This window comes from Saccopteryx leptura, chromosome 5, assembly GCF_036850995.1.
Source record: "Saccopteryx leptura isolate mSacLep1 chromosome 5, mSacLep1_pri_phased_curated, whole genome shotgun sequence".
NCBI lineage: Eukaryota > Metazoa > Chordata > Mammalia > Chiroptera > Emballonuridae > Saccopteryx > Saccopteryx leptura.
Window position 1 is genome coordinate 62,688,217 of NC_089507.1, and position 27,273 is coordinate 62,715,489.

The 27,273-nt window shown below is 39.9% G+C and overlaps 1 protein-coding gene across 6 annotated transcripts in view; it reads right to left on the bottom strand.

The window, feature by feature from the left end:
• Positions 1–810: 810 nt before the first annotated feature.
• The window catches only part of RASGEF1B (RasGEF domain family member 1B), a 641,531-nt gene continuing 615,068 nt past the window's right edge, over positions 811–27,273 (bottom strand). For 5 of the 6 annotated variants that reach the window (XM_066383864.1, XM_066383861.1, XM_066383863.1 and 2 more), the window contains 13 exons: positions 26,309–26,491; positions 24,518–24,640; positions 24,012–24,149; positions 17,496–17,711; positions 16,955–17,029; positions 15,530–15,625; positions 15,307–15,409; positions 13,325–13,404; positions 12,160–12,255; positions 7,173–7,268; positions 6,606–6,729; positions 5,556–5,628; positions 811–2,173 (listed from right to left, as the gene is read on the bottom strand). In XM_066383864.1, the coding sequence (XP_066239961.1) occupies positions 2,149–2,173; positions 5,556–5,628; positions 6,606–6,729; positions 7,173–7,268; positions 12,160–12,255; positions 13,325–13,404; positions 15,307–15,409; positions 15,530–15,625; positions 16,955–17,029; positions 17,496–17,711; positions 24,012–24,149; positions 24,518–24,640; positions 26,309–26,491 (1,428 nt within the window). In that variant the 3' untranslated portion in view covers positions 811–2,148. The remainder of the gene's footprint in view (positions 2,174–5,555; positions 5,629–6,605; positions 6,730–7,172; positions 7,269–12,159; positions 12,256–13,324; positions 13,405–15,306; positions 15,410–15,529; positions 15,626–16,954; positions 17,030–17,495; positions 17,712–24,011; positions 24,150–24,517; positions 24,641–26,308; positions 26,492–27,273) is intronic. The other variant, XM_066383859.1, reaches the window with a different exon arrangement.

Below are 27,273 nucleotides of genomic sequence, written 5' to 3' on the forward strand. Positions count from 1 at the left end.
AGCAGCCACAAGAAAATACATAAACCAATAAGTGTGGCCGTGTTCCAATAAAACTTTATTTAGGGACCCTGAAGTTTATGAGTTTCATATAATTTTTATATATTATGAAATATGACTTTCCTTTTGATTTTTTTTAACCATTGTTACTCTATGGTCTGTGGGAAACAGGCAGATTTGGCCCCCAGCCCATAGCTTGCTGACCGCTGATGTAAATGGTTCAAAGATAAACATTGCTGCTGTCACGGCAACCACCACAGGGCTACGACTTCAGGGACAGGAGGTGCAGGGGAAAGGAGGCAGCATTTTGGGGTGTCCTGCTGCTCAAAGCCAATTCTAGGACCAGCAGCATCAGTACCCCCTGGGCTCTTCCTCAGATCTGCAGGATCCCAATCTGCGTGGAAGGTAGGTCTGCAGGTTATTGGCAAGTTTGAAGGTTGTGCTGAGGTGTGAGAAGCCTTGAAAGTGTGGTGTGAGGCACGGGCTCTGGAATTAGAAGGCTTAGTTTGACTCACTGGACCTCTCATTAGCTACGTGGCCCTGAACAAACCATGGTTATTATTAATGTGTCTGTTTCCACACCTAAAAAGTGGGATGATAATCTACACTGAACACTTAGTGCCTAGCAAGTAATGTTTATTAAATGCTTACTATAATTTGTTTTCATAAAATTCATACCTACACACAGACTCCTAAAGGTCACTTCCTAAGGACACACACGTTCTTAGCCAATCACTGGAGTTGAACTTCTGCAACTACAGCCCACCCCCCACCCAACAGTCCGACCCATAAAGAAAAGAAAGACGCCACAACTCCTGGCTGCAGAGTGTGAAATATATTGATGGCTATAAAGGGACAACTTGGAGACATTTCAGGTCTGCTGGGATGGCGTGCAGCATACATACATGCTCTGTTTTTGGAAACCATGTCGTTAAAGTTTTCAAATACATCTGTTTTGAACACGATGTTTTGTTTTTTTTCATTAGCACGGTTTACTACTCTACAGCTTCTCCTAGAGTAAATACGGATAATGGCTTTTTGCAGAGCAACTACAGACTTATTTAGATGTTTAACAAGGTGAACTATTTCACAATTAAGTCGACCTTCAAGTTACCAGCAAGATGTTTTTCATTTGCTTTGTTCACTGCTGTGGGGGTGGGGGTGGTAGTAACTTTCCCAATTTACTCTTTGTTCACGTTTAGCCACCAACAGCCTCCGAAAGGTAATGAAAACTAACAGTCTGTTAAAAAAAAATTAAGTTGTAATTAGGCTGTGGGTTTTTCCAAGACCCTTACAGTCAGATAATTTAAATTTACAAGAGAAAAAAAAATGCATCACGGAAAACTAAGTAACAAAAAGCTACTGAAAAATACATCTGTCCAACGCAGTGGTCTGTGGTAAACAGCTCAGAGGGATAGAGAAAACAAAAACTTCTAGAACGTTAAGCAGTCCAATGACAAACTCTGCTTTTTTTTTTTTTTCCTAGTGGCTATTTTCCTACCACAGTGTTGAGCTTCATTATTACGTTAAATAACTTATATGGGTACAAAGGAGTTTGCTAACCAGCAGCCAACTCAAAACCTTGTCGGAAGAGGGAGGAGAGGAATTCACAACACAGCACGTACCACCGGAAGCAGAGTCCGCAGTCAGCCTTCCAGCGGTCTTCCCCGCTTGGCCACACCGCTGAGCTGAAGTTTGGGATCTCCCAGGAGGGGTTTTGTCCTCTCCTTCCTCTCCCTTTTCCATTTAAATTAACAAAGAAACATGGGCTTCCTCAGAGCCAGCACTCAGCTGGGCAAGTCCCATTAGCAGCAAATGTTCAACTAAATAATAAAAACACGCGCACACACACGCACACACACAAAAGAAAGCTCCATCCAGGTGCAGAGCTGTGATTCACATGGAAATTCCAGGCGATGAATCATGTGCAGAGCTAGGGATCTTCAGAGGATTCTTTCTTCAGTGTCTTCAGTGAACATTTCAGTCTCACAAAATCTGAGTCAGTCTGTGAGCTGCGGGGAGTAAGTTCCCCTTCTGTCCTCAAGTGAGCTGGCTTGCTGGGACTTCATGACGTTTTGTAGAACGAGATGCCAGACGACAAGGGCCAGTCCCTCAGGATGCCCAACACAGCAGCAGCCAGAGTCCCGTTTGTTAAACTCTGCCTAAGAGGCTCGACCTGAGAAATCAAAGGGACAATGTAAGAACCAATGTGGCAGATTATTTGAAATAGGAGTAAAATGGCTTGCTAACAGTAGTTTCATTTTTCCTATGTTTTAAGTTGGATTTTTTTTTACTTTTTAAATATATACATATATATTACATGTTTAAAAAATATTAAGTGTTGTAGCTCTGAGAGAATTGCTAGTCATTTAAAATAAATATATATTAATGGAGATGGCAAAGCTTTGTTTATAGATAAGTCTATATTCTTGAGTGGCTTTATATTAAAACAAACAAAAGAAAGAGAAAGGTCATTAATGATAAAAAAAAAAGCTTTTAGATATGCACTAGTTGTGTCACTGATGGGTTTATTTAGCAAATATAAGCATCTTCCTATTCTGTGGTCATTTAGGGCATTTAAATAGCAAAGGACAAGAAAGGTGCTTACTCTCAGAGGTGCACTGTCATTGCCACTGCTAAAACTAAGTGTCAGAATGAATGGTTTCAGGGCCAGCGGGAAAAGTGTCTACATACAAATATCTCACTGCCTTCAAAGCTAATGTATAAATATATATCAATACAAGTTTCCAAGGTGAGTAATTAATCTTAGTATCCACTTATATAGGTGGTTTTGCAAATGGTTATAAACTATTTCTTTTCTTTCTCCTCTTTGTGGTTGCTATGCCTCGGCCAGCACTTGTCACGGCCCAGTCTCTCCTCATCACTGCAGGCGCGTGTGTCCAGCACTGTGACAGACATGAGGAAAGACCCTTATGGGGCTTATGCAGTAGTAGGAAAAAGAAGCACGCACACAAAACAACACGGGGTCTAACAGGAGAGGAAGTGGCTTCAGAGTCCATGTGTTTAGGAGAGAGATGGGGCAGAGAGCAGGACGGATTAGAGTGGCATCTCAAAATTAGACCAGAAAAGGCAGAGCTCCTGGCTTAAACCCAGATTCCAAGGAGAGTTTGTTCTTCAATACCCCTTACAATTTTAGCGTGGAAACTAGTCCTTTATATTAAGAATACATCTCTACTGTGTTTATAAACATATTCCCAGTGGTGGGATTCAGCCGCTTCGCACCAGTTCGGCAGAACCAAGATACCTAATTTTTTGTTGAGTTCGGCAAACCAGTTGTTAAAATGGCACTTGTAATCAGGGTTCTCTCTAAGGTGGGCACCCAGGTAGCCGCCGCCCAATGTGGAAATCACAAATATACATTCCTTGCTCTTTTTTAACATTCATCTGCACAACAGCGTATTCTAAGTGCCCACAGTAATGTTCCTTCTGTCCATAGGTGAAAAAAATTGCAAGCAAGGACACCAGTCAAAAAGCAATATGGAAAATCTTAAATAACAGTTTTATTGTTTTCTTGTCAGGTATTATTAAATATTTTAAAACTCTTTCTTATAACATGATTTAGTTTTGTATACCTCTTTTATTATTCTTATTTATTTAAGTATTAAATGCATGAAATAATAAACTACCTTTCGGTATATATTTTTTTAATACTTAAAACGGTCATTAGGTCAGAGAACCAGTTGTTAAACTGTTTGAATCCAACCACTGCATATTCCCTCATATACCATTCACTCTGTTCAAGTCACTGATAGCCCCTCATGCATTCTTACCAGAAGCATTATTACTGAGTGCTTTTGAGTTGAGTACAATGGTGGATGAACTCATGGCTTTGTGTCTGAATTTATGCCAGCACGGTGCAACCCCTTTTTCACTTTACATTTCTAAATTTTCTACTAAATTCTTTGGTCAGATTTCAACCAATCAAATGTTAAGCATTACTGTATACTGTGTTTATAATACATAAGACTATGGGAAGAAATTGCATAATGGAATCTTTAGCCTTCACCATCAACCTGGTTACTTACAAGCCCTTCCAGATGAACCACCACTCAGTGGGAATATGGCATGACAGAATGACAATCAGAAGAGGAGAACAACTAGAGAAGTATGTGGTAGGGCTGGATTATTTTAGTATATTAGGATTTCACAGGTAATGCAGATGGCAGGGATCATTTATGTACAGTGAACTTAGCTGTTTAACAATTTTTTAAAGAAAATCTATAAGACAAGTAACAATAGCTAAGTTGTACTCAGGGGTCATACCTACTTAATGTTTTTTAAAAAGTAGAAAGATTTTAGAAAGAGGAGAATATGAAAGGTAAATTTTATCTAAAAAGGATAACAACAAGGAGTAATTCCCCAATTTTTAATCTAGCAAGCTATGTACTCTGAAGCTCATGTTTTATGAATAATATTTAAGATTATAGTTAGTATCTTTTAATAACCAGCACAGAGTAATATAAGATTTTAATGTAAATGTGTCAATAGCCGGTACAAAATTTCATAAAAGTAAAACTGGGCACCAGCCCAGCAAGCTGTTACATTCCATGGTTCCAGGTGTGGGCCATGTCTTCTTCATGTTTGTGTCTGGAGATAAAAGAAGAATCTCCAATCCTCTACCTGTCACCATCACTTGTTCTAAGGATACTTCTTCAGTGCTGATGTACCTCATCCCTCCCCATTGAGAAGTACAAGGAAGGCCTAAATTTTCCATTGAAACAAACAAAATCGCATAAAACCAAATACATCTTAGATATATATGCTGGTTCATAAAACTTAGAGTCTAGTATAATTTCATGAAGAACCTCAAATGACTGTGGGAAGAAGAGAAAATGTATTTGTCAACCCTGAATACATATTCCCAGAGTGTCTTAGCAGAAATACAAATGCAACAATTTTCATTACATTATTATTATATCCTGGGATGCTACTGTCTATTAAAGTATTTCAAATGGTGAAATACAAATTTGCCTATCTAGATTCACTTGAAAATACCGACAGATTAACAAATATTTAAACTTGAAAGGTTCTGAGTTATGTTTAAAATCCTAACTCTCTCTCTCAAACCAAACTGGGGACAGACCAAGATCCAGTTGGTATGTGACACATTCGAAGTTACTGAACCAACGGACACTTAGGTCTTTTACTTCAGGTCCAATAAAATTTTAGTTTTAAAACTATTCAGAAATATAGTCTGAACTTCTCATCTTTCAGATCAAGAGAATGAGTCAGTGTTCATTTAACCACACTATGGGGTGATTTCAGTTTCTCCAGTCCATAAAATAATGGGAGATAAAAAGAAAAACAGAGACACCGTCTGCATCTACCCCCCCGCCCCCCAAAAAAAGGACAAACGAAAACTGAGTGATGGCAACAAGAATTTTAAGCCACAAAGATTCAGTTAACAGGCGATAAGATGCAGAGTATTTGGAACACACAGGCAGAGACTTCCCACAGAAAGCATGTGGTTATTTATCTTTAGGTAAGGCCAACATCTCCTTTAAATGTGTGCGACAATGAGAGGCAATGAGACCCACCTTAAAGACTTCCATCTGTCTTTCTCTATATGATTTTCAGGTCCTTCACTCTCATAGGAAGCCAAGTACAGAGCTACAATTAACCAAAAGAAAGAATGCATTAACATTGAAGTCTCCTCCTATTAGATTATCTACCATTATCCGTCCTCTGTTCAACCTGAGCCAAACCCTATGGCAAAATACACTCCTCAGCACATCAGTTATGACTGAGAAGCGTCATAATTTCATTAAGAACACAAAATATCACTTTGCCTCTGATTGATCATCTCAACAAACACTCAGGGGTCTCCAGGCCAGAAAATGGCACTTAATGATGGGACAATTTATGAAGCAAAAAAAAAGAGGCTTACCAATGTAAGCCATAGGATGCTACCATATACTCACACTATGCTCTTTCCAAAGAAAGACACCCACTCCTGGCAGCCTGGATCTTTTTTTTAAACCCCTTAGGTAAAAAGCCAAATTTTTGAAGTCAATTTTCCATCTTTGTAATATATTTTCATTATTTTTAAATCAAAAAGCATCTTCATCCAAAGATTTAAAAACTTATTATTAATCCTATGTAGAGCTTTAAAATGATCCAGTCCCCTCTAGAATGGTAATATAAATTCAAAGTGTTCTTTAGTCATTATCATGAACACTATCCTTCTACTGTAGGAAATTATTAGTTAATAGATACTACTGATTTCTATAATATTAGGATATAACAAATCACCAGAATATATCCCTAAGTCTTTTATAAACTTAACTCTCTTTTGGTCAATTTTTTCCTGTACATTGTCAATCACTTTATCAGCCTCAAACTCCCTGATGTTTTTAACAGGTAAAGACTTTCCCCTACGTGTTCAAACAGCAGGGGGTGGCAATTAACTGTGTGTTTGTTTACTCAAATTACCTTGAATATCAACAAACCACAAAACACCTTTCTTTTTCATTGAAGCAAGCCCAAAGGGGAAAAAGAAATCTTTCAGAAACTCCTCACTGATGCCTAAATCTCTTCAGATCTTGTATTATAAAGAATGTTTCAACCCCAAAACATGGCCTACTCACAGTCCTCACTGAAGACGGGCACCGTGAGCAGATACTGCAGGATCTTCCGGTCCCTCTCAAACGGACACTCCACTTGTTTCCATGTCATGAATTCACTCACTTGTTTGGCCAGTTCCCAAAATTTCTAGAAAAGAATACATTGAAAAATTTAAATGCAGCCATCAACAACGATAAGCTTAAAAGAGCCAATTCTATGGAATGTTTTTCTCTGGCTTCTAATCTTCTGAACTACATAACTGTCTCAATTTAATAAAAATAGGTATTGGTATCTGCTAGGTATAGGCAAAATTTTACTCAAGCACTTCCATATAGCTAAGAAGAATGGTGCAGTTAATTTATTCTGCTTGGTATTATTATTTGTTACAGAATGTAGGTCAAGAGAAACCTTGGTCCTGAAACCTCAGAACCAGCGGCGGCTGCCGGCCCGAGAGGCAGAGCCTGAGAACCCCGCCCCTCCCGCACTCGGTTCTGAGAGGCAGACACTGAGAAGCCCGCCCCTCCCGCACTCGGTTCTGAGAGGCAGACACTGAGAAGCCCACCCCTCCTGCACTCGGTTCACCCCCTTACCTCAAAGTTGACGTGGCCATTTGGAAGGCGATTGGCACAGCCTTCGTTGAGGAAATAAATATCTTTGATTAAAAGACTGAAGAATGGTATCACAATCTAAAGAAAACAAAAGATGCTGGTTTGTTTGGGGAAAATAAACATTTAGCCTCTTATCAAATGGTACAAGAAATTAATGAACAACATTAACTCTGAAGTACATAAAAGGCCAGAGTGCATTAAGATACAGTGTTTTGTTTACCTCTCAGGTCAGCAGTTTCCTCCCTTACATAATTCTGCTTAAGACACACATGCTATTAATAACCAAAACACAGCAAAGACAGGTAGCATGGGAAAGTGGATGGCCTCGTGTTATTCCTATAGTGTTCCTATTTTTCTTAATGCCATAGCATATAATAAAGTCTGCAAGTTCCAACTACAGTCAAAGGGAGAAGATCTAAAAGAACTCTTGCTTTTCATTTGGCAAATGATTAATAGAATATCTGTCATTGCAGGGACTAAGCTTTTAAGATGTGCGATCCATCTGCCCGCTCGGGTCTGTATTTTTGCATCACTTAGGCTTCTACATTTTAGGTGAATGTTTTTAGATAAACACCTCATTTTACTCTAGAACACTGATTTTCAACCACTGTGCCACAAGAAGTTTTAAAACATGCAATACCTGACGATTTAGTCAGGGGCACTGACCTCATGTCCCTTAGATTATCAAATAAAACAATGATAAGAGCTACCATAACACCCCAAAATGTTAAGTATCAATTTCCACTTCTAGAGAGAAATTCAGATTCTCTTAAAGTCACTTAGGGAAAAGAAAGCTTTGATTATTTTTTTTTTCATTGATCTCTGAAAATAGCCAAAATGAATCTCGGTTCCAACAGCCCCTCTGAATACAGTTTTAATCATTTGCTACTGTCTGTGGTGGAAGTCTCCTATGTTGAATTATTAAAGATCCCCTTGCCTTCAAATGTTACTAGTGTTTCTGTTATGTTAGAATTAAACACACATGGTACCGATGATAAAAGCACACCTGGACCTCGTTTCTGGGAAGGACCACTTATATCTGGGAAGCACTGGAGTTTGGACTGACTGCTGGATGTCAGTTTAAAATCTGGCTCCATGATTTACTGGCAGTACGAGACAGGGGTCTGCAAACTGTGGCCTCTGGCCCATCTCCAGCCCACCAGCTGTTTTGGGATAGCCTAAGAGCCACATAGTTTACATTTCTAAATGGCTGGAAAAATATCAAATGAATAATTTTTCATGAGCATAAAAATGATATGAAATTCCAATTACGGAAGCCATACAGCTTTACCAGGAAACTGCCATGCTCATTCATCCCTGCACTGTCTGTGTCGCTTTTGTGCTACTTAACAGAACTGAGTACCTGCAACAGAAACAGTATGGCGCACCACGCCTAAAATATTTATCTGGTCCTTTTTGTGTGTGTGTGTGGCAGAGACAGAGAGAGTCAGAGAAAGGGACAGATAGGGACAGACGGATAGGAAGGGAAAGAGATGAGAAACATCAATTCTTCGTTACAGCTCCTTTGTTGTTCATTGATTGATATCTCATATGTGCCTTGACCATGAGGCTACAGCAGACTGAGTGACCCCTTGCTCAAGCCAGTGACCTTGGGCTCAAGCTGGTGAGCCTTGCTCAAACCAGATGAGCTCGCGCTCAAACCAGCAAGCTTGTAGTTTCAAACCTGGGTCCTCCACATCCCAGTCCAATGCTCTATCCACTGCGCCATTGCCTGGTCAGGCATTATCTGGTCCTTAACACAAAAAATTTACCAACCCCTAGTAAAGCCTAACATACTAAGAAAGCCTAGTGTCCTCACCTTAAAATAGAAATAGCAGCAACTACCTCACTGAGTTGTGGTGAGGATTAAATTAAATAACACAAGTTCAACTTCAATGAAGCCCTCTCAAAAAGCCAATGGGTCCCCTACAAAGGGACAACCATATTACTGATGCACTTAAGAGATAATAATAAGGCAGCCTCCAGAAATGCGGCTATATTATAATCGAGATGCACTGTTTACATAGCATCACAGCTTTTAAGCAAGAACTCTTTCTGTGCTCTATTCTGTAGTGCTGGGCTGTGAGTCGTGGGATACCGATAATTTACTGTTACATATTGATATTTAAATTATTCATAAGTTCATGTCATGTGTCTTTTGTTTGGTGACAAAGGCTATATATAACTTATGTAATTTTTGCCTTTATGGTGCTTGCATGATGCTCCACTATTGATTGAATCACTCTTCCAAGAAAATAGAAATTAATCTTCTTTAAGATACTCCCTTGGTCTGGTCCTTATGCTCAGATGCAAGGAAAAGTCTCATAGGCTTCTTTAACTAATCATTTACTCATGGATAGTTCCCTTAGCTCTCAATCCACTATCTAAATCTAACATAGTAAAAATCAGAAGATTTGAATGACTGTAGTTCTATGAGCTAAGGTGAATGAACGGATTACTAACAGCAGAGAGCAAAAGTCTGATTTCTAGGACATTTTGCCAATGATATTTTTCATGGGACAACTCAAACAATAATGTCTTCCAATCCTCTCTCAAAAATGTTATTAATTCAGAGACTCAGCCACTCCACATAAAAGGCATCATCAGTCCCACACCCAGAGATGAAGGCTGTGAGCACGAACAGGTTCCCGCCAACAAAAGAATGGTAAAAGGATTGAAAACCATGCTATCGGATAAAAAATGCATGTTCCCATAAGGAAAAAAAATAACTATTTGAAGATCATTTAAGGCCACTGTATGGAAGACAGATTTGATTTGTTCTATAATACAGTGTTAGATGTGTCAGTTTAACCACATAAACTCAAGATTTGAAAGCATACCAAAGATTCTATTACTCTGGTCACGTGGCCAGGAAAATTTGAAAACAAGAAATTACTTGGGAATAAAGAAATAAAAAAGAAAGAATCCTAATTCTCTTGAATAAAAGATGTATTTTATCTATAAATGTTTACATTCCTAGCCTTTGAGACCAATTTTGAAAAAGAAACAGCATCTTTTTTAAATGGCAGTGATTTCATTTGTTTTATACACTAGAGTACAATTCATATGCTCAAACAGAACTGGTTTTTTTTAAAAAAACAATAAAACTAAGCAGACAGAATATATTAAATGATTGTAAAGGATACTCTCGCCCCCCCCCCCCCGAAAAAGCTATTAGAGGCCCATAATAATCAATGAGATTTTGGCGGGGGATTAGACTTCAGAAATATTTGGCCAGTGCTGCAGGTCCCTACTCAGAGATCTGATTCTATGGCCACCTCCCTGCAGCGGAGCCCACCACGCTCTCTCTGAGGGCCAGGCAGACGTGCAGAGAGCAATGAGCCGCTGTAGACAGTCTCGGGCGTATCCTCACACTTCGCCGGGCTGGGGCTCTCCCATGCATGTGCTCACTTTCCAAAGCTTACAAAATGTCTGACTAGATCTTTTCTCAATCTAGTCACAGGAGTACTGGGATTTGGGCAAGTAAAATGGAAAAGCTGGTCATCTTCAACAGGATAAGTTAGAGAAAGTTAATTCTGCTTTGTCTACTCTCTAACCTTGTTTATTAAAAAAAAAAAAAAAGAAGAAAAAGTTAATGGGTTTAAAATATCTCTCAAACATGATCAGAACTGCTATTTCAGATTTTGCTGAGACCCAACTTAGCCTTTTAAAACATTGTGGGTTATTTTTGTGTTTACTTTTATTTTAGATCACTTAGGCTGAAGCTTTTTTTTGGGGGGGGGGGGTGATTGAAATGCCCTAAACTATTTTTTTAATCTTCATTTTCTTCTATTTGTTGAAGATACTGTTTAAATTAAAAGATAGACAGAATCTATATAGACAATAACTTTCATCAAGCAACCTTCATCAGCTGTTTACTACAACCAAGTATTTACTTCTCAGATAACATGATCTCCAAATGTTAAAATGACTTATCCTTCTCATGTAAGGAAATGCAAAATTGAAATGTGCCCAAAAGGACCCACAATGTCAAGAGTAGTTGGATCCAGAATAGCATAAAATTGTTTAAGGGTAGGGTAGGTGGAGTAAAAATCATTTTCTCAGACATCATTCCCATACTTTTTTCTGCCACCTGCATATCCAGTTAGTAACAGCAGGCCTAATGCTGCAGCAACTATCCAACTTTCTGAAAATAAATGACTTAGCCATGGGAGGTAAGCTAATTCTTCTAAGAGAAAAGGTTACATTAAGTCAGCCACCTTGTGTAGAGCTTAAACATCTATTTTCCATTAAATCAAATTATTCTCTAATACTATTAGTCATCTTAACATATGACTTGATTTATTGCTTGAAATGCAACTAAGACACATTACAAAATTGTCATTTAAATAATGCAATAATAACACAGTAATATACATTTGGAAAATTCTATACCAAATATCCCTTTCCCACCCTGGCCAGTTGGCTCAGTGGTAGAGCGTCGGCCTGGCAGGCAGGAGTCCCAGGTTCGATTCCCGGCCAGGGCACACAGGAGAGGCGCCCATCTGCTTCTCCACCCCTCCCCCTCTCCTTCCTCTCTGTCTCTCTCTTCCCCTCCCACAGCCAAGGCTCCATTGGAGCAAAGTTGGCCAGGGCGCTGAGGATGGCTCTATAGCCTCTGCCTCAGGCGCTAGAATGGCTCTGGTTGCGGCAGAGCAATGCCCCAGAAGGGCAGAGCATTGCCCCCTAGTGGGCATGCCGGGTGGATCCCGGTTGGGCACATGTGGGAGTCTGTCTGACTGCCTCCCCGTTTCCAACTTCAGAAAAATACAAAAAAAAAATGAATATCCCTTTCCCTTCCCCCCTAGTCCAACTTTCCTTCATACTCCCCTTCCCTGGGTGTCAAGGTAACCCTGCCCCAGTGTATCGGCTTCCTTAGATTTGAACAGGTAAAAGAAGATCAGTGTAACAGTTCACCTCCCATTTCAATGGAACTCATGGCACGAATAAAACTCCTTTAGACACATACCTTCTCTCTGCTGCTATGAGCAGTTAGAGACCTTTGCGCTGCCCCACGAAGAGCTGTTCGGTAATTATAGAAATTACTGGAAGGGTCCATCTGATGCTATAGACAAAAGAGAGGAAAGTATGATTGTCTATTTACTTGCAACCTGCAGAAAGTTGACAAGAACATACTTTTAACTCTACATAAAAAAATACAAAATAAGTAGGGAACTCATTAAGAACATGACCTATCTCTCTTATGTATACACACAGGCATGAAATGCTTAAAGAACACAAATGTCTTCTTTCCCGAGGTTTGGTTTATTCATATAAACTGATGTCAGCTTTGGTAATATTAAAACCAAACCAAATTCTTTACAGGTTAACAGTTGAGAATAGACTGAAAACTGATAACAAGGAGTCAAACACCAACTTAGGAAACCATTTCCTGGTTTCATTTGAAGGTTAATGGATCAGCTGATGGTTAGCCATCATACAGTGAGCCAACACTTTCTAGCGAACTTGTTCTTTGCTGTTGGTAACAAGTCCTTCACAAATAAATCACATAATATGAATAAAGCAAAATGTAATATACCCAATGTTAATACCCAATTTGGGGGAAAATATAGGAAAAAAATACTTTCTTAATATCTCCAAAGATAGTAGATTCAAGGCACCCATACACCAAGGTAATCATGATGTGACTATAATGCAAACACAACAGTGTTTATGTACAAGTCTGACTACCTTGAGAATTATGTGGGAAGGGCTTTTTCACATGTTAACTAAATATGTTGAAAGTATAGAGAATGAATAGTTCTGTAGGGATAGGGAACTTCTCTCTTGGGATAATGTTATTAATGTAAATAATGTTAGTAGGTACTCACTGAAGTAAAACTCCAAACTGCTCAGAACCCAAATTCCATCCTGGCATACAATGTGATATGACTGACAGGTCACCATTCCTTCAGTTAACTCACACCAAAATAGACACCTCTCTCTATGAAAGGACTAGTCTAAAACCCAACTTATCCCCTTTCTTTCAATTCTATTCCCTTTCCTTTCCCAGGGTCTGTAAACTGAGTTTTCTGCTGTGCAGAACTATGTGATCAAGAGGCAAGATCACAGAAAGGAAGTCCACTTCCCAGGTATAAAATGTTACTTAACAGCAAAACACGAGCTTAACATACCTCAAGAATGTCAAACTTCGCAGTCTTCACTTTGGACCAAGTTTTCTTTAGTCGAGACACTGGGCTCATATTCATGCCAGCTTTGTATTTTTAATGGAGAGGGGAAAAGAAAATTGAAAGAGAGAAGTAAGAAAAGCTATTCCAACTTGCACCCTGAAAAAGTGTTCACTGCTAAGTATGAGTTAAACTTTATAAAAAATTGCCAAACAGTTTTGCCAAGTAGTAGTACCATATTACACTCTCACAATAATGTCCAAGAATTCCACTTGCTCCATATCCTCACCAATATCTGGTGCAACCGATCTTTTTCATTTTAGTCATTCCAGTGTGACGTGGTACTTTACTATGATTTTAGTTTGTGTTTCTCTGGTGATTAACAATGTAGATGGAACACCTTTTCAAATATTTATTATCCACTCAAATATCTTCTTTTGTGAAATGTCTGTTCAAATATTTTGCCTTTTTAGTTCACTGGGTTATTTGTCTTACTACTGATTTGTATGGTTCTTTATCAAGTCTAGGTACAGGTGATTTTCCAGCTATACATATTATAAATATTTTCTCTTATAATATGGCTTATCTTAACATTTTTCTAATGGTGTAAAGAGTAAATATAAATACTAAATGTATTCCATGAATTCTTATAGATTTAAAATTAAGTCATCATTTATTACCTAGACCAGGGGTAGTCAACTTTTTTATACCTACCACCCACTTTTGTAGTATCTCTGTTAGTAGTAAAATTTTCTAACCGCCCACCGGTTCCATAGTAATGGTGATTTATAAAGTAGGGAAGTAACTTTACATTATAAAATTTATAAATCAGAGTTACAGCAAGTTAAAGCATATAATAATTATTATTTACCAAGTACTTTATGTCAGATTTTCGCTAAGTTTGGCAGAATAAATCTTTATAAAACAACTTACTATAGTTAAATCTATCTTTTTATTTATACTTTGGTTGCTCCGCTACCGCCTACCATGAAAGCTGGAATGCCTGCTAGTGGGCGGTAGGGACCAGGTTGACCACCACTGACTTAGATGGTGGGGCCCTTCAAGGTCCCCTACTGAGATAGCATTCTGTTCACTATTTTTATGGACTGAACCAGATAAAGAGCTGAAACTTGGCCAGTACTTTTTACGGAGAAGACAAAGGGGAAATGGTGTAAAAAGAACATAGAAAAAGAAACTGATGAGAGGAGAGATTTATTAGGATCAGAATTACTGAATTAAATTTGGTGGATTCTCTGGCTTCAAACTGACCCTGAGTCTTAAGAGCCAGGTAAACATTCAAATATTTACAGAGTCCCTGCAGTGTGTAGAATAGCCGTATCATTTACCACAGAAATTAGGGCACTGTTTAATGAAAGAGTCGTTATCAATAAATATTGCAAGACAACAGGTATAATCTGGGGAATCTATGACACAGTGCGACCCCATGCCCTGTGTTGACAAGATGACTGGAAACACACAAGGCCACTGGCATGTAAACCCCACAATGCAGAGGAGTACAGCCGGTTTTCCAGAGTGATGAGGCCTGTCGATCAGTACTGGGAGGTGCGCGGGCAGGAAATGTTTCAGTTTCTCAAGCCGCCCTCTTGTACAAGCTGATAGAATCACATAATCTGGTCTCAGATTATATATTTCTGTTATGCTGGATCTGCAAGCTGCCCACACACTTTTAAACACAATTTAGACAAATACCTCACTTATAAGCTTTTATAGGTAACTACTCAGATGAGAATAAACTGACTAAATGACTTCCCATGAATTTTAGTGTATACTTAAAAAAGATTATACATACTTGTAGCAATTTGGGTGTTTAAAAGCATTTGGAACATTTTGAAACAATTCAGGGTTAAAAATATAGCTTTCATTAGCAAGACGGGATTATCTGCAAGTTCTTAGTGCATACATTTTATAGGACCTATCAAAACAAACCTATAAAAATAACGGGTATGCATCTTCCAGAAAATACTCACAGATTATCGCCATTAAGGAATTAAAGTTGCCGATGTTAAAACACTCCCGAGCGACATCAATGAAATACTCAATCATTCTTGCCCGGTGCTTCTTCTTTACAGGCTATGCAGAAAAAGATAAATGAGGAAATAAAGTCAGCCGATGTGTAGAACCAACAGATGCAATTTAACTACGGAAAAATAATAGAGAGTGCTTGGAGCCAGGGAACATTCATTTCCTCACCATGCAGATTTCTGTAGCCACCAAGTAGCTGAGGCGATTAAACCATTCCACATAAGCCTCTAAATTTCGTGTTTTCTTCCGGTCACTGTAGCAACTCTAAAAGAAATGCAGAGTGAGCAGATGAGTTGGACAAAGAAAAAAAAGAGTGCATTGTGCTCTCATTTTTATTAAATGTGGGCCTTCATTCTCAGTTTATGGATTAGAAAAACTTTATAGAATAAGAGAGAGAAAGAGATGGAGATGGAGGTGGAGAAACAGAGATTACATTAACATTCTTGACTCTTCTTAGAGAAATATCAGAATCTTAGTATATGTGGTCCAGTGAAACCCCTAAGGTCTAGAAATCTACTTTGATGCATTCATTACAGTGCCCTTCCCCCAGGAAACTTAAGTTCCCCTGGGTAGGAATTGTCCTCAGAAACACAATTCAAAGGAGGGGGTTGTGCATACCAATTGCTACCAATACATCAAGAAGATGCTGAAAATGCCAGAGACTAGAAAATATTTTCTAAACACTAAGTCTAGAACAAAATTTTGAAGCATCACGTAGCAAGAAACTAAATATCTTTCAAGGTAGATGAATGGAAGTCTACACCATCATGGTCCTTAGTAGGGTGAATAATGTATTCACCCTGCTCATCTCAGAGTTCAAGGCCAAGGCTAAACAGGTTAATTACACCCGTCTTTCCTTCCTTCCAAGAGAAATAAATATACAAAAAAGTCTGCTAGCCTTCCATTGATTGCAAAACCTAATCTTCACTTCCTGTACTAAGGGGAACTATTCTAAGGCCGGAAAACAGCTGTTGCCCCTGCTCCCAAAGGGGCGTTCTCATTAGTGGATGATACAGTCTTTGCCTAATAACTTGAATTGCTTCTGGAGGTCACTAAGGGGAAAAAAATCTCTTATGTGTGTGCACTGATTTTACAGTCCATGCCCAGTGGGCTTCACTCAGGCAATAAACCTTTCATGAGGGATTCGCCTGAAAATAAGAGGCCAAGCAGTAGAGACCCTTACTCACCACACTGGCTGCACATCCTGTCCTCGCTGCCCCCGCTGTGGCTGAATCACTCCTTTGTATTTTCTTTCTCACTTAATCTGCTAAAACCATTACCCTTGTATCTCCTAACTTCATCACCACTAATGCCTGCATCGACTTGCTTGTTAAATTTCCCAATAAGGAGAAGGAAGAAGCTCAAAGTAGGTGACAGGGTAAGAACACCATAAAGGCACCTGGACACCCAACTCAAAAAAACATTGCAATGAATCAGACATGGCTAATGAAATTAAAAACAAACAAACAAACAAAAAAACAACTTTCTGATTTTAAAACAAAATAGTTCCAATTTCTGTCTCCTTTACCCACTATGACAGGCTAAGGAGTTTCATTTCTGATTTCAGGGCTGCCCTCTGGGTAGACTGATTACCTTGTCGTTGTCTAAAGGGTCCTTCTGCACAAATGCCTGAACAAATTCCTCAGGTCCAATGTAATTGAGCCTCTCCTGAAACACAAACCCAGCAGGTCAAAGGTACTTGAAAAAAATGAGAAGAAATGGACTTTCAACTGTCTTTCGACTTTTGGCACTACCCCCATGTTCGTAAATGCAGCTTGTAAAGTGAGCCTTTAACTCTATGGCAAAGGAATTTCTGTTTAAGTCATTGCTACACTCGAGAATGAAAGGCTGACTGAGTTACCGAAAAATTAATTAGAGGGGGAAGATGAGGAAGGTCAATCAACTCTTTGCTCTTTCAGTGCCGCCTAGTATTTATGTTAAAGTGAATTCCCAGAATATCGGAAATGTTCCTATTCAAATGTCTAAACAAAACCCATTCCAGTTATTTCACAGATTATTTTCCATTTGGATTATTCGACCCCCTTCCATGACAGAACTGCTGACAAGCACACTGTCCAGTTGCCACAGCAAACCAAGTCTGTGGCCATCGACAGCAGGGTGACAACAACCTTACCAGCTCTATGTGAGTCAGCTGCTGGGCCAGCGTGTAGGGGTCACTGCAGATAGTGATGATGTCCCTTTGTATGGACTGTGGCTTGGTCTTGAGGACTGTGAGTCGGTCTGTCGATGTGGAGCTGATTTTGGCCAGGACTTCCTCGTACTGGCTGAGGGTGGCCAGTTTGCGGATCAGGCCCTGGATCATCTGCTGGACGTTCTTCCGGTAGGTCTGCTGGGGAAGAAGCCATGGATCACAGCTGTGTTCTGCAAGTCTATTCCACCACTCTGCAAACTCCCAGGCTATGTACTTACATGATTTTACCCGAATGGAGGAGAACCACCTTGGCCCGGGCGCAGTTACAGAAAGACTCAGCCAAGCTCAACCAGTTTAAAAGAGACCCATACACCAGGGGTCCCCAAACTATGGCCCGCAGGCCGCATGCAGCCCCCTGAAGCCATTTATCTGGCCCCGCCGCACTTCCGGAAGGGGCACCTCTTTCATTGGTGGTCAGTGAGAGGAGCACATTGACCATCTCATTAAAAGCAGGCCCATAGTTCCCATTGAAATACTGGTCAGTTTGTTGATTTAAATTTACTTGTTCTTTGTTTTAAATATTGTATTTGTTCCCGTTTTGATTTTTTATTTTAAAATAAGATATGTGCAGTGTGCATAGGGATTTGTTCATAGTTTTTTTTATAGTCCGGCCCTCCAACGGTCTGAGGGACAGTGAACTGGCCCCCTGTGTAAAAAGTTTGGGGACCCCTGCCATATACCAAAGGTGTCTTTTCAGACTTGTAAGATTTCATTCTTTTATCGGCTGCTTGAGTACAATGCAGATGGACCGAGAAAACCCTACAGTGACGTCTGAGATTAGCTAGAGAAGAGCTTCGGGGTGCTAAGAACATAGACAGCTGCATGTTCCCGGGGCTGGCACGGGAAGGTCCTGGTTTCATTTTGGCAAATTCAAATGCATTGACCTCAAGTCAGAGCATCCTTTTCCTAACACTTTTTCTTTAGGGCCACCTTCGTGATTTCCCCAAACTCCCAACATTCCCAGTCTCGTTAGTCTGAGGGCACACACAACTGCCTGACAGAAATGCACCAGTTCTTCCCACTCGCCCTCGGCCACCTTCCTGACTTCCACACACAACATGGGTGACCCCCAGGGAGCTGTGGATATTCATTTTTGTACTTGACCTCCCTCTGACTCACGTCCACCTCTTTTGCATCCATGAGTCAGTGCTAAAGTTCACACCAAACTCCTCCACGTGGCGACCCTCCCCGTGATGCTGCTACCTCAGGCCCCACCTTGTCTCCTACCGCATTATGCTGTAGCCACAACACTTAAGAGAAATTGGTGCTAAAAGCAATGCATGTATTATCAGTAAGTGGCAACTCCTTAACTTTTAAAACACTTAAGTCAAAGAAATCACTTTACAATCAATCAGTCTCTGGGGTACAGTTATCTTGATGTAAGTTATGGAGTTCTTGTATTCTTCCTTTTCTAGCCCCAAATTGTCAAACATGAGGCCTGTATCCAAGCAAGGCCTATGGGTTGATCCAATGTTAGCATGGTCCTTGGGTTAACAGCTCCAAAAGGGGAAAGTTCCAGTGAATTTATAGATATAGAAAGGCCTGTTTATGCTTCACTGCCTAATCAGCTTATTTTTAAAAGGTTACCACAATATCACTGTCTGAGAATAGTTATCTGAAAATTAAATGGCATCTTACCTACATGCATAAGAACTGTATTATTTTACAGAGGCATTTTTGTTACCAGAGTATAATACAGACACTCAAATGAATGGACATTTGCATACTTGAGCCAAAGAAAACTGCATCTGGGAGTGATCAATTCTCACATAGTCAAGGCAAAAAAGTATTTACAGAACTTCTTTTTCTTTTCTTCTTCTCCCTTGTCTGGTACATACATGACTCAGTTCTTTAACCTGGTCCATTAGAGGACCTTTTTTCTCTCGACATTCACAGACCACCCTAAAATCACTAACGAAATACCTAAGTGTTTAAAAAAACTGAACCTTCAAAAACCCATCATCCCACAGCATTAAGATGATTAGTTTTGAAGATGCTATCTATTGGGTAATGTGCTTGTCACTCAGGGAAAATAGATCTTTCCTTTGAACTCAAAGCAGTTCAAGGCTAAATTAAGTGCTATTTCAAATCATGCATGGAGGGGGTTAAAGGAGGGGGCATAAAACAGATGAAGAGGGTCAAAAGGTACCAACTCCCTGTTATAAAATAAGTCCTGGGCATGTAATGTGCAGCATGGTGACTGTAATTAAAAACCTTGTTTTGTACACTTGAGCTGAGAGAGTAGCTCTTAAAAGTGGTCACAAGAAAAAAATTTTTTAACAATATATGGTGACAATGGTAACTAGACTTACTGATATTCATTTCATAATACAAATATATTTTTCTACTCTTTTTTAACTTTTATTTATTTATTCATTTTAGAGAGAAGAGAGTGAGAAAGAAAGAGAGAGAGAGAGAGAGAGAGAGAGAGAGAGAGAGACAGAAAGGGGGGAGGAGCAGGAAGCATCAACTCCCATATGTGCCTTGACCAGACAAGAGCAGGCGTTTTGAACCGGCGACCTCGGCGTTCCAGGTCGACGCTTTATCCATTGTGCCACCACAGGTCAGACCCACAATACAAATATTAAATTATTATGTTGTGCACCTGAAACGAAATGTTTTGTGTCCATTATACCTCAGTAAAAATAAATAAATAAAAATAAACCCCTCACCTCTTCTACTTTCAAAATCTTGAGTTACAATAAACATATATGAACTTAAAAAAAATAATTTCTTCAGTATTCTGTTTCAAATGTCATAATAAATGCTCCCTCGGTAATTCTGATACCCAACAAAGTGTGAGAACCAATGCTCTACTAGCATACCTGGTGAAAGATTCTTACTCTCTACTTTATAAAGAATGCTGTGTTAGGGAGAAGGTACTAGTGGAACATACATCCGAGTGTTCAGCTAGTGAGCAAAAACAGCAAAGCATCAGGGGAAATGTATACAATAAAGTATAGCAAGGAAAGCTATTCAAATTACATAGAACTAGTCTGTGTGTGAGAGTGAGAGAGAGAGAGAAAGAGACAGAGAGAGCACATTTGCATATGTGTGTGTGTGTGTGTGTGTGTGTGTGTGTGTGTGTAATCTCTATTAAAAGTTTCCTGCTGCCAATTGATTCCTTAAGAAATCAAGCTTTGTGTTGGTAAGTATGCTTCTTACTGAGTCATGAATTGCTAAATCTGTACTTATTCTTTTTGTATAACTTCAAATGCCAGTGACAGTAATTACCTGGCAAATAAAGACAGAATAAAGACCAACCCCTTAAGGAAGAGAAAACTGCATTCTACTGACTTATAGTCATTTGTCATGTAATTCACTCATTAGTTTAATTTCATGTTTCTTGCAGGCAAGTCCTAATAAACCATTTTATTTTGGGCAAATCCCCAAAGGGGAAACATATTAAGCCAAATGATGTGGGACTGCCCCAGCAGATTCAGAAGACCTGACTAAATTATATATGGGGCACACCTGGATTCACTGACTGCCAAAAAATTCTGTAAGGCCCAGGCAAGAAGCAACAAGTCCCAACCCCAGCCCACTCTCCTTCCCGTGGAGGGAAGTGATTTTTCAGTGGAGGAAAATACTTTTTTTCTATTCCAGGAACTGAATAGAAAACAAATCATTTGTTCATTCATTTAGTCATGCAAACAGTTCTAAGAACCTATTAAGTGCCAGGTACTTTGCTAGGAGTAAAGGCACCATGGTGAGCAAAGGGGAGAAAGCGTGGAGTCTAGTAGGGAAAAACAAGCCATGAAAAGAGCAATTTCTAATCACAGAGTGCTATGAAGAAAACAGTGAAAGCCAATGACGGAGTGGGTGCTTGTGGTCTGGATGGCGAGGGAAGGTCTCTGAAGAGAGACATTTAAGCACATGACAGGTAAGTGGAGTGCCAAGCAAAGACCCGAGGAAAGAGTACCCATCGCAAAACTGTAGAGCTGAAAGGGACGTTAACACAGGGCAGTCATCTCTTTGATTTACAGACACAAAGAAGGGGCAAGGAATATAGAGACTTGCCAAAGCACACACAGATCAGCCAGCTGCCAAGTGTGGTCCAGATCTGACCATTGGCCAGAAACAGAAAGACCACATCTCACCGAAAAACCCAACCTAACCTAGGCAGGGACATCTCTCCACTCAACCCCGAGGTTCATCAATTCCTTGGGTAGACGTGGCTTATGTTCTCCTCTCTTTTCACACTCAAAAGCATCTGAAAAGCTCAAGGTTTATCAAGGGTTTGTTATTAACACAGGAATGCTGGTAAGAAGCCAGGTAAGAAGGCTGTTTGGCCCTTTGCTCAGTTCCAGCCAACCCTTGGGCGGCTTGAGCTTGTTTACAAAAAGGTCCCACTGGCCGACACAGATAGAAACATTCTCCCTCTCTCCCATGACAAGGACAAAAAGGCATCCATTTGGCATTTTCAAAACACTGACTTTTTTTTAGTGCTGATTAGAAAAAGGCATTCTTTTTGGAAAGGACCTAGTCCACTTCTACCTTTGAAAAAAAAAAAAAACAGTAGAGAGAAGGTAGATTGGCTGTGGTATCAAGAACCCAAATACAACTTAACTGAAACGAAGCACTGACTGACTCAGGGCTCAGCTTTCATACAAGAAAAGCTCGTATGAAGACACTAATCTTTTGATCAGCTTGTCATAAAGTCAAGTCACTGAGCCAGCATCAAGCTTGCCAAGCAATCCACAGTCAAGCCCTCTAATAAAAGAGTTACTACAAGAATGAACCATGCTGCTTAACTTCTGCCTTTGTGAGTGAGAGGCTTACCAATTCATACCTTGCTAGAACCTGTCACACACAAACTAGCAAGTTGATTATAACAGGCGTAACTTGCACAGTGACTCAGGAAACTGCTTATTCAGCCTCATGGACATGATGGCTTTCTTCAGCACCAGACTCAATATAATGTCGTCAGGAAACAAGAAAAAGGTTAATTCCATGTTCATGAGAACAGAATGCAGGAAAGCAAGGGCCAATTTTTCAAGTGCTAATCTTATAAAATTATACTAATTTTTTTTTAAGTCAGGGGAAATGGTATTAAAATGTATTCATGAAGAGTAGACAGAACAGATTCAGTGTCTTGTTACATGATCTTTACGGCACCCCACTGAAAGAATGAGCTCTTCCATCCGTACATGGAAAATGCATTGTTCAGAGGTACGAAACAAGGTCTGGTTTCCACTGCCAGATGTTTTGTCTACCTTTTTCTATGTGAAAACGTTGTATCAGTGCCTAAGTAACTTGTTCTCAGGAGCTCACCAGCAACACGGAAATCTCTGCCCAACAAGCCTCAACACAGAACACCAGCCCTCCAGGCCTTCTTCAAAGAGGATAACCTTGAATTTGTCACAGCTAGTTAGCTCTTATCAAAGGCTCCCCGGAGGGAAGCAATATTTATGAAAGATTATCTAAGAGACTGACTTTCCATCTCCACCTGTGTTGCTAGCCTTGAATCAACTTCTGGGCACCAGAGGACTAGGATCTTTCTCTCTTTGTCTTCCCCTCTCACAAAGAATCACCTTTGCTAATTTACACATTAATCTTATCGGACTCCGTTTTTTGTTTTTATCAAGGAGCATTTGTTATAAACACTGCAGAGCAATTTTCCTGATCTCATTCTATGGCCCCTCTGCGAAAGTCTCTCATACAAAAGTTTTTAAAAACTGCATTTAATTCAGTGCCCTCCCCCCCCCCCCAATTAGAATGCTTTCTCCTTTCCGGCAGTAAAAATTACATAACCAATTGCGTTTCCTTTTATGTGGCGCTTAAAATCAAATCACAGCAGTCCTGTCCTCCTGGACTGGTTCTCAAAGTCAGCCTATTCATTTCCCCGTGTCCATGGACCAAACTGTCCATTTCTACTTATAACTTATTAATATACTACTTATTATCTGTTAATATATCAATATTCTTTTATCTCTTAGTGTTCATCTCTAGTATATGATATTTAATATCTAACTGGATATGTCAAACTTTTTTGGAAGGAAAAAAGTATGAGTAAAGTCAAATCAAAACACTTGCAAGGGGGGAAGAGGGTGAGGGTCGAGGGGGCCAAATACGTGGTCATGGAAAGAGAGTAGACTGTGGGTGGTGAGGACGCAACGGGGTTTACAGATAATGTATTAGAAAGTTGTACCCCTTATTAAATGTTACTAACCAATGTTATCCCAATAAATTCAACTTAAAAATATAAAAGACACAAAAATACCCACACTTACAACATGAATTCTGTGCATGAATTGACATGAACGTACCCTGAAATTAATCACATAAACCCCTAGATAATACCCTTTGAAGTGGGATTGTATAATCATTGCCAAACAGACCAATATGCTCTGTAGAGAACTTGCCCAGAGGGAAACAGGAAGCAGGGGAGATTCTGACACTGAATTCAGCACAGTCATGCGAAAGCAGGTTACCCACCTCCTCGCCACTGGCTATTCGGTGAGCCAGATCTTTTAAGTTTCTCATCATTCTTTCATCCCGAAAATCGTAAGGAAATGTCTCTGTCCACTCTGTCAGGAGCTGAAGGATTTTGGGTGCAATTTTTCTTATCTGGTTCTAGAGAGAAAAAGCAAAATCTAATTCAGTGATGTCTATCCCCACTGACTACATCGAATAAATGATTACAAACAGTGTCGCTGATAAACTTGTAGTGCAAAGTCTTAAGGATTGAAGAAGCTCTAGTCCCCCTCCCCCAAGTCAATGCGAAGTGCCACCAACTTAAGGCAGGATCAGGAATCTTCCACGGCATTAGGTTTGTACTGAACTCTTTATGCCATTCCCAATACCCTTTGCAGAGCCACAATACTACTTACTATACACCTCGTCCTGGCGATAAGCTGGGGTTACTTAAGGAAACCACTTCACAAAATCTAAACCACAGAGTTAACAGAAGAAAAATTGTAAAGTTCAAATCACCTCATTACCTTATCACTGTTAGGATCACTCAGTCTCTGGTGCTCGACACACAAGTGGCAAACTTTGGCCATTAGCTCATACGGATGCATAAATAACCGAGAGCTCAGTAGAAAGGTAAATATGTATGTTCTCTGTGCAAGAGAAAAAACATCACATGATTACAGTCTCTGAAACTAAGGTCTTTTCTACATTTTACACATCTTTCATTAAGTTCTTTTAATCAAAGTTAATATGCTGCAGTTTCTAAAGCGATGCTTGTTAGCAGTAAAACACCACAAGGTGAATTTCTCCCTTACCTTCTCCTGTAGCTTTTCCTTTAAAACATACTAAAAATAGTAGAAGTGTGGGACAAGTTTAGCTACTGAAATTATTCACAGCACATTTTCATGCCCATCCTCTGGGAGCCAGGACACCCGGATAAATAACTCACTCCAGTAAAAGAGAATGAAATTCAGCCCAGAGAGGTAAATCTAACTGAAATATACCAGCCATACAGAATCACGTCTGTGTCCACATATTATGGTAATTCAATGGAAACCAGAAAAACAGCCAATCCGCATTAGCTCAGGGATTCCCCAGTGTGCCCAGTGTAACTCGCACACTGACAAGTCTGTGTACTGTGTCAGAGCATTCAAGGGCAGGCTTTCAAGTGATATATTCACTTGCTCAAAAGTTAAACAATTGGTCAACATACAATATCACACTATATACTTTTCCTTAACCACACTGTCTCCCAAGAAGCCAGTAATGAAGTAGTGATTATTTGTTATATTAGTTTCAGACTCCCAATGAAAAGACAAATTCCATGCCCAGCCCCCCTTCCTTAGGAGCCTTTAGGAGCTCATAAACACTTCCAGGGCTGAACAAGGGACTCCTTTTACTTCTGATTACAAGTTTTCACTGTATGGCAACATAGTTGAAAGGGCCATGTAACAAATTACACACAGAGAGATAACTCGATAAGAAGCAGCATGTTGAATTACAGTGGCAAGCCCCAATTCTCCTTTGCACAAGGTCATCATTATATAAATATATATAAAATATATGAATCTACTGTCTAGATAGTGCCACAAAATCACTGTCAATGACCAGCTGTTGGTTGACAGGGCAACTGAAGCACAAAGGAGTGGGGATAAATATCACTTGCCCAGAATGAGAAAAGCTGGGTTCGATTGTTGATACCAGGAGTTAGACCATGCGTAAGTTATGAATTTGTTTTCTCTTCACTAGCCCTTTTGGAATTGCTGTAAAGACTGAGCAAATGTAAATGAATGGCCTAGATCAGAAAGTATGATCTACAGTAGTGTCTGTTATCATTGTAAAACAAGCTAGCACGTCATCTGATGTCCGATCATAAAGAATTGCATCTTGAATATAACACCTTTTCTCTTTGCTATGAAATTTCCCTAACTTTACTTTTCCCAGCATAGCGATAGCCCTGGTAACAAAAAGGCATTAAATATTCTGAGAACATCCAATATTCTCTGGCAAGCCTATTTAAGGACCAAGGTATATGCCTGAATCAGGCCTACAGATTCTTCATTTTGATGGCATCGGACTGCCAACAATGTGGTACCAACCCTGAAAATAAACTGATGTGAAGACAACGACCAAAATCTAAATCGCACCCAGGCTCACTTTGATCTCAAAGCAGTCAATAATCATACGCAATATCTTATTAAAAAAATGCTTAGCATCCCAGATGGAATTTGGCAGTATCTAGGGTCCCCGACTACGATGGTGTAATTTCTGCTGAATTATAAACCAAGGGGGTGCTTCGGAGGCTCATGGATACCTACATCCGGATAGTAATCCACATTAGGTACTAAGTGCTGGATGAGTGCTTCCAGAGATCCAGAGAGGAGGTTGTTGTCATGGTAACACAGCCCGTCACAGCTGTCCTCTGCAGACTGATAGAGGTTTCGGTTGTACCCACTGCTGTCAAACATTGCTGAAAAGGGAGGCGTCTGAGGCATGCTCTCCTAAAATACATGAAAAAAAAAGAGAAAATACGGTGTTAGTCACACGCAGTCTAAAAGAAGAGTAAGCTTTTATAAGCACTAGGCTTTAACAGTGAGGAGGGAACAGGCAATTTTAAGGTTGGGTTCTGATACAATATCAGAAGCAAATGGCTCTCTGAGTAACAGGTACACGCATACTTTTGAGCACCAATCTCATTTACTCAAACACCGTAAAATGCTTAGATCAAAGGCTCCAATCTGGACTTCAAGTTTCTGGCTGCCATATTTACACTGCTAACAGAAATTAAGGGGTATTTTATAGCTTCCTATTCATTTTGAAATATCACCTAATTTTTGTGAGCAGTATAGAGACCAGTCCTTCACACTTAGTCGTTGCTTTACCCCACTGAGGCAAGTATTGTCCCTAAGGAGGGGACGTGTAAACTTTCAACATTGGGAGGTATTACCTCACACTTAAGAAAGATCGGACTAGCATTTGGGCATAGATTAGGAGATAACCAAAGCAAAAGTTGAAAAGGTGGAATTATAAAAGAGGCCTAGAATTAAAGCACACAGTGTGTGTGTTCAGAGATGTATGTATGCATCAAGAGATTGAATGCTGACTCCTCAGCTTTCCCTGGAAGATGGGATGTTGTAGATTTTCAACCTTGTGTCAAATTCTTCTGGGGGTGGGAAGTCCACGGAGCCTCCATCTGCAGAGCCTGTGCCGGTCCACCCCATCTGTGCACTCTGAGTTCACACAGCCTCACCAGAGGTGCGCAGCAGAGGCCACAGGCTACTGA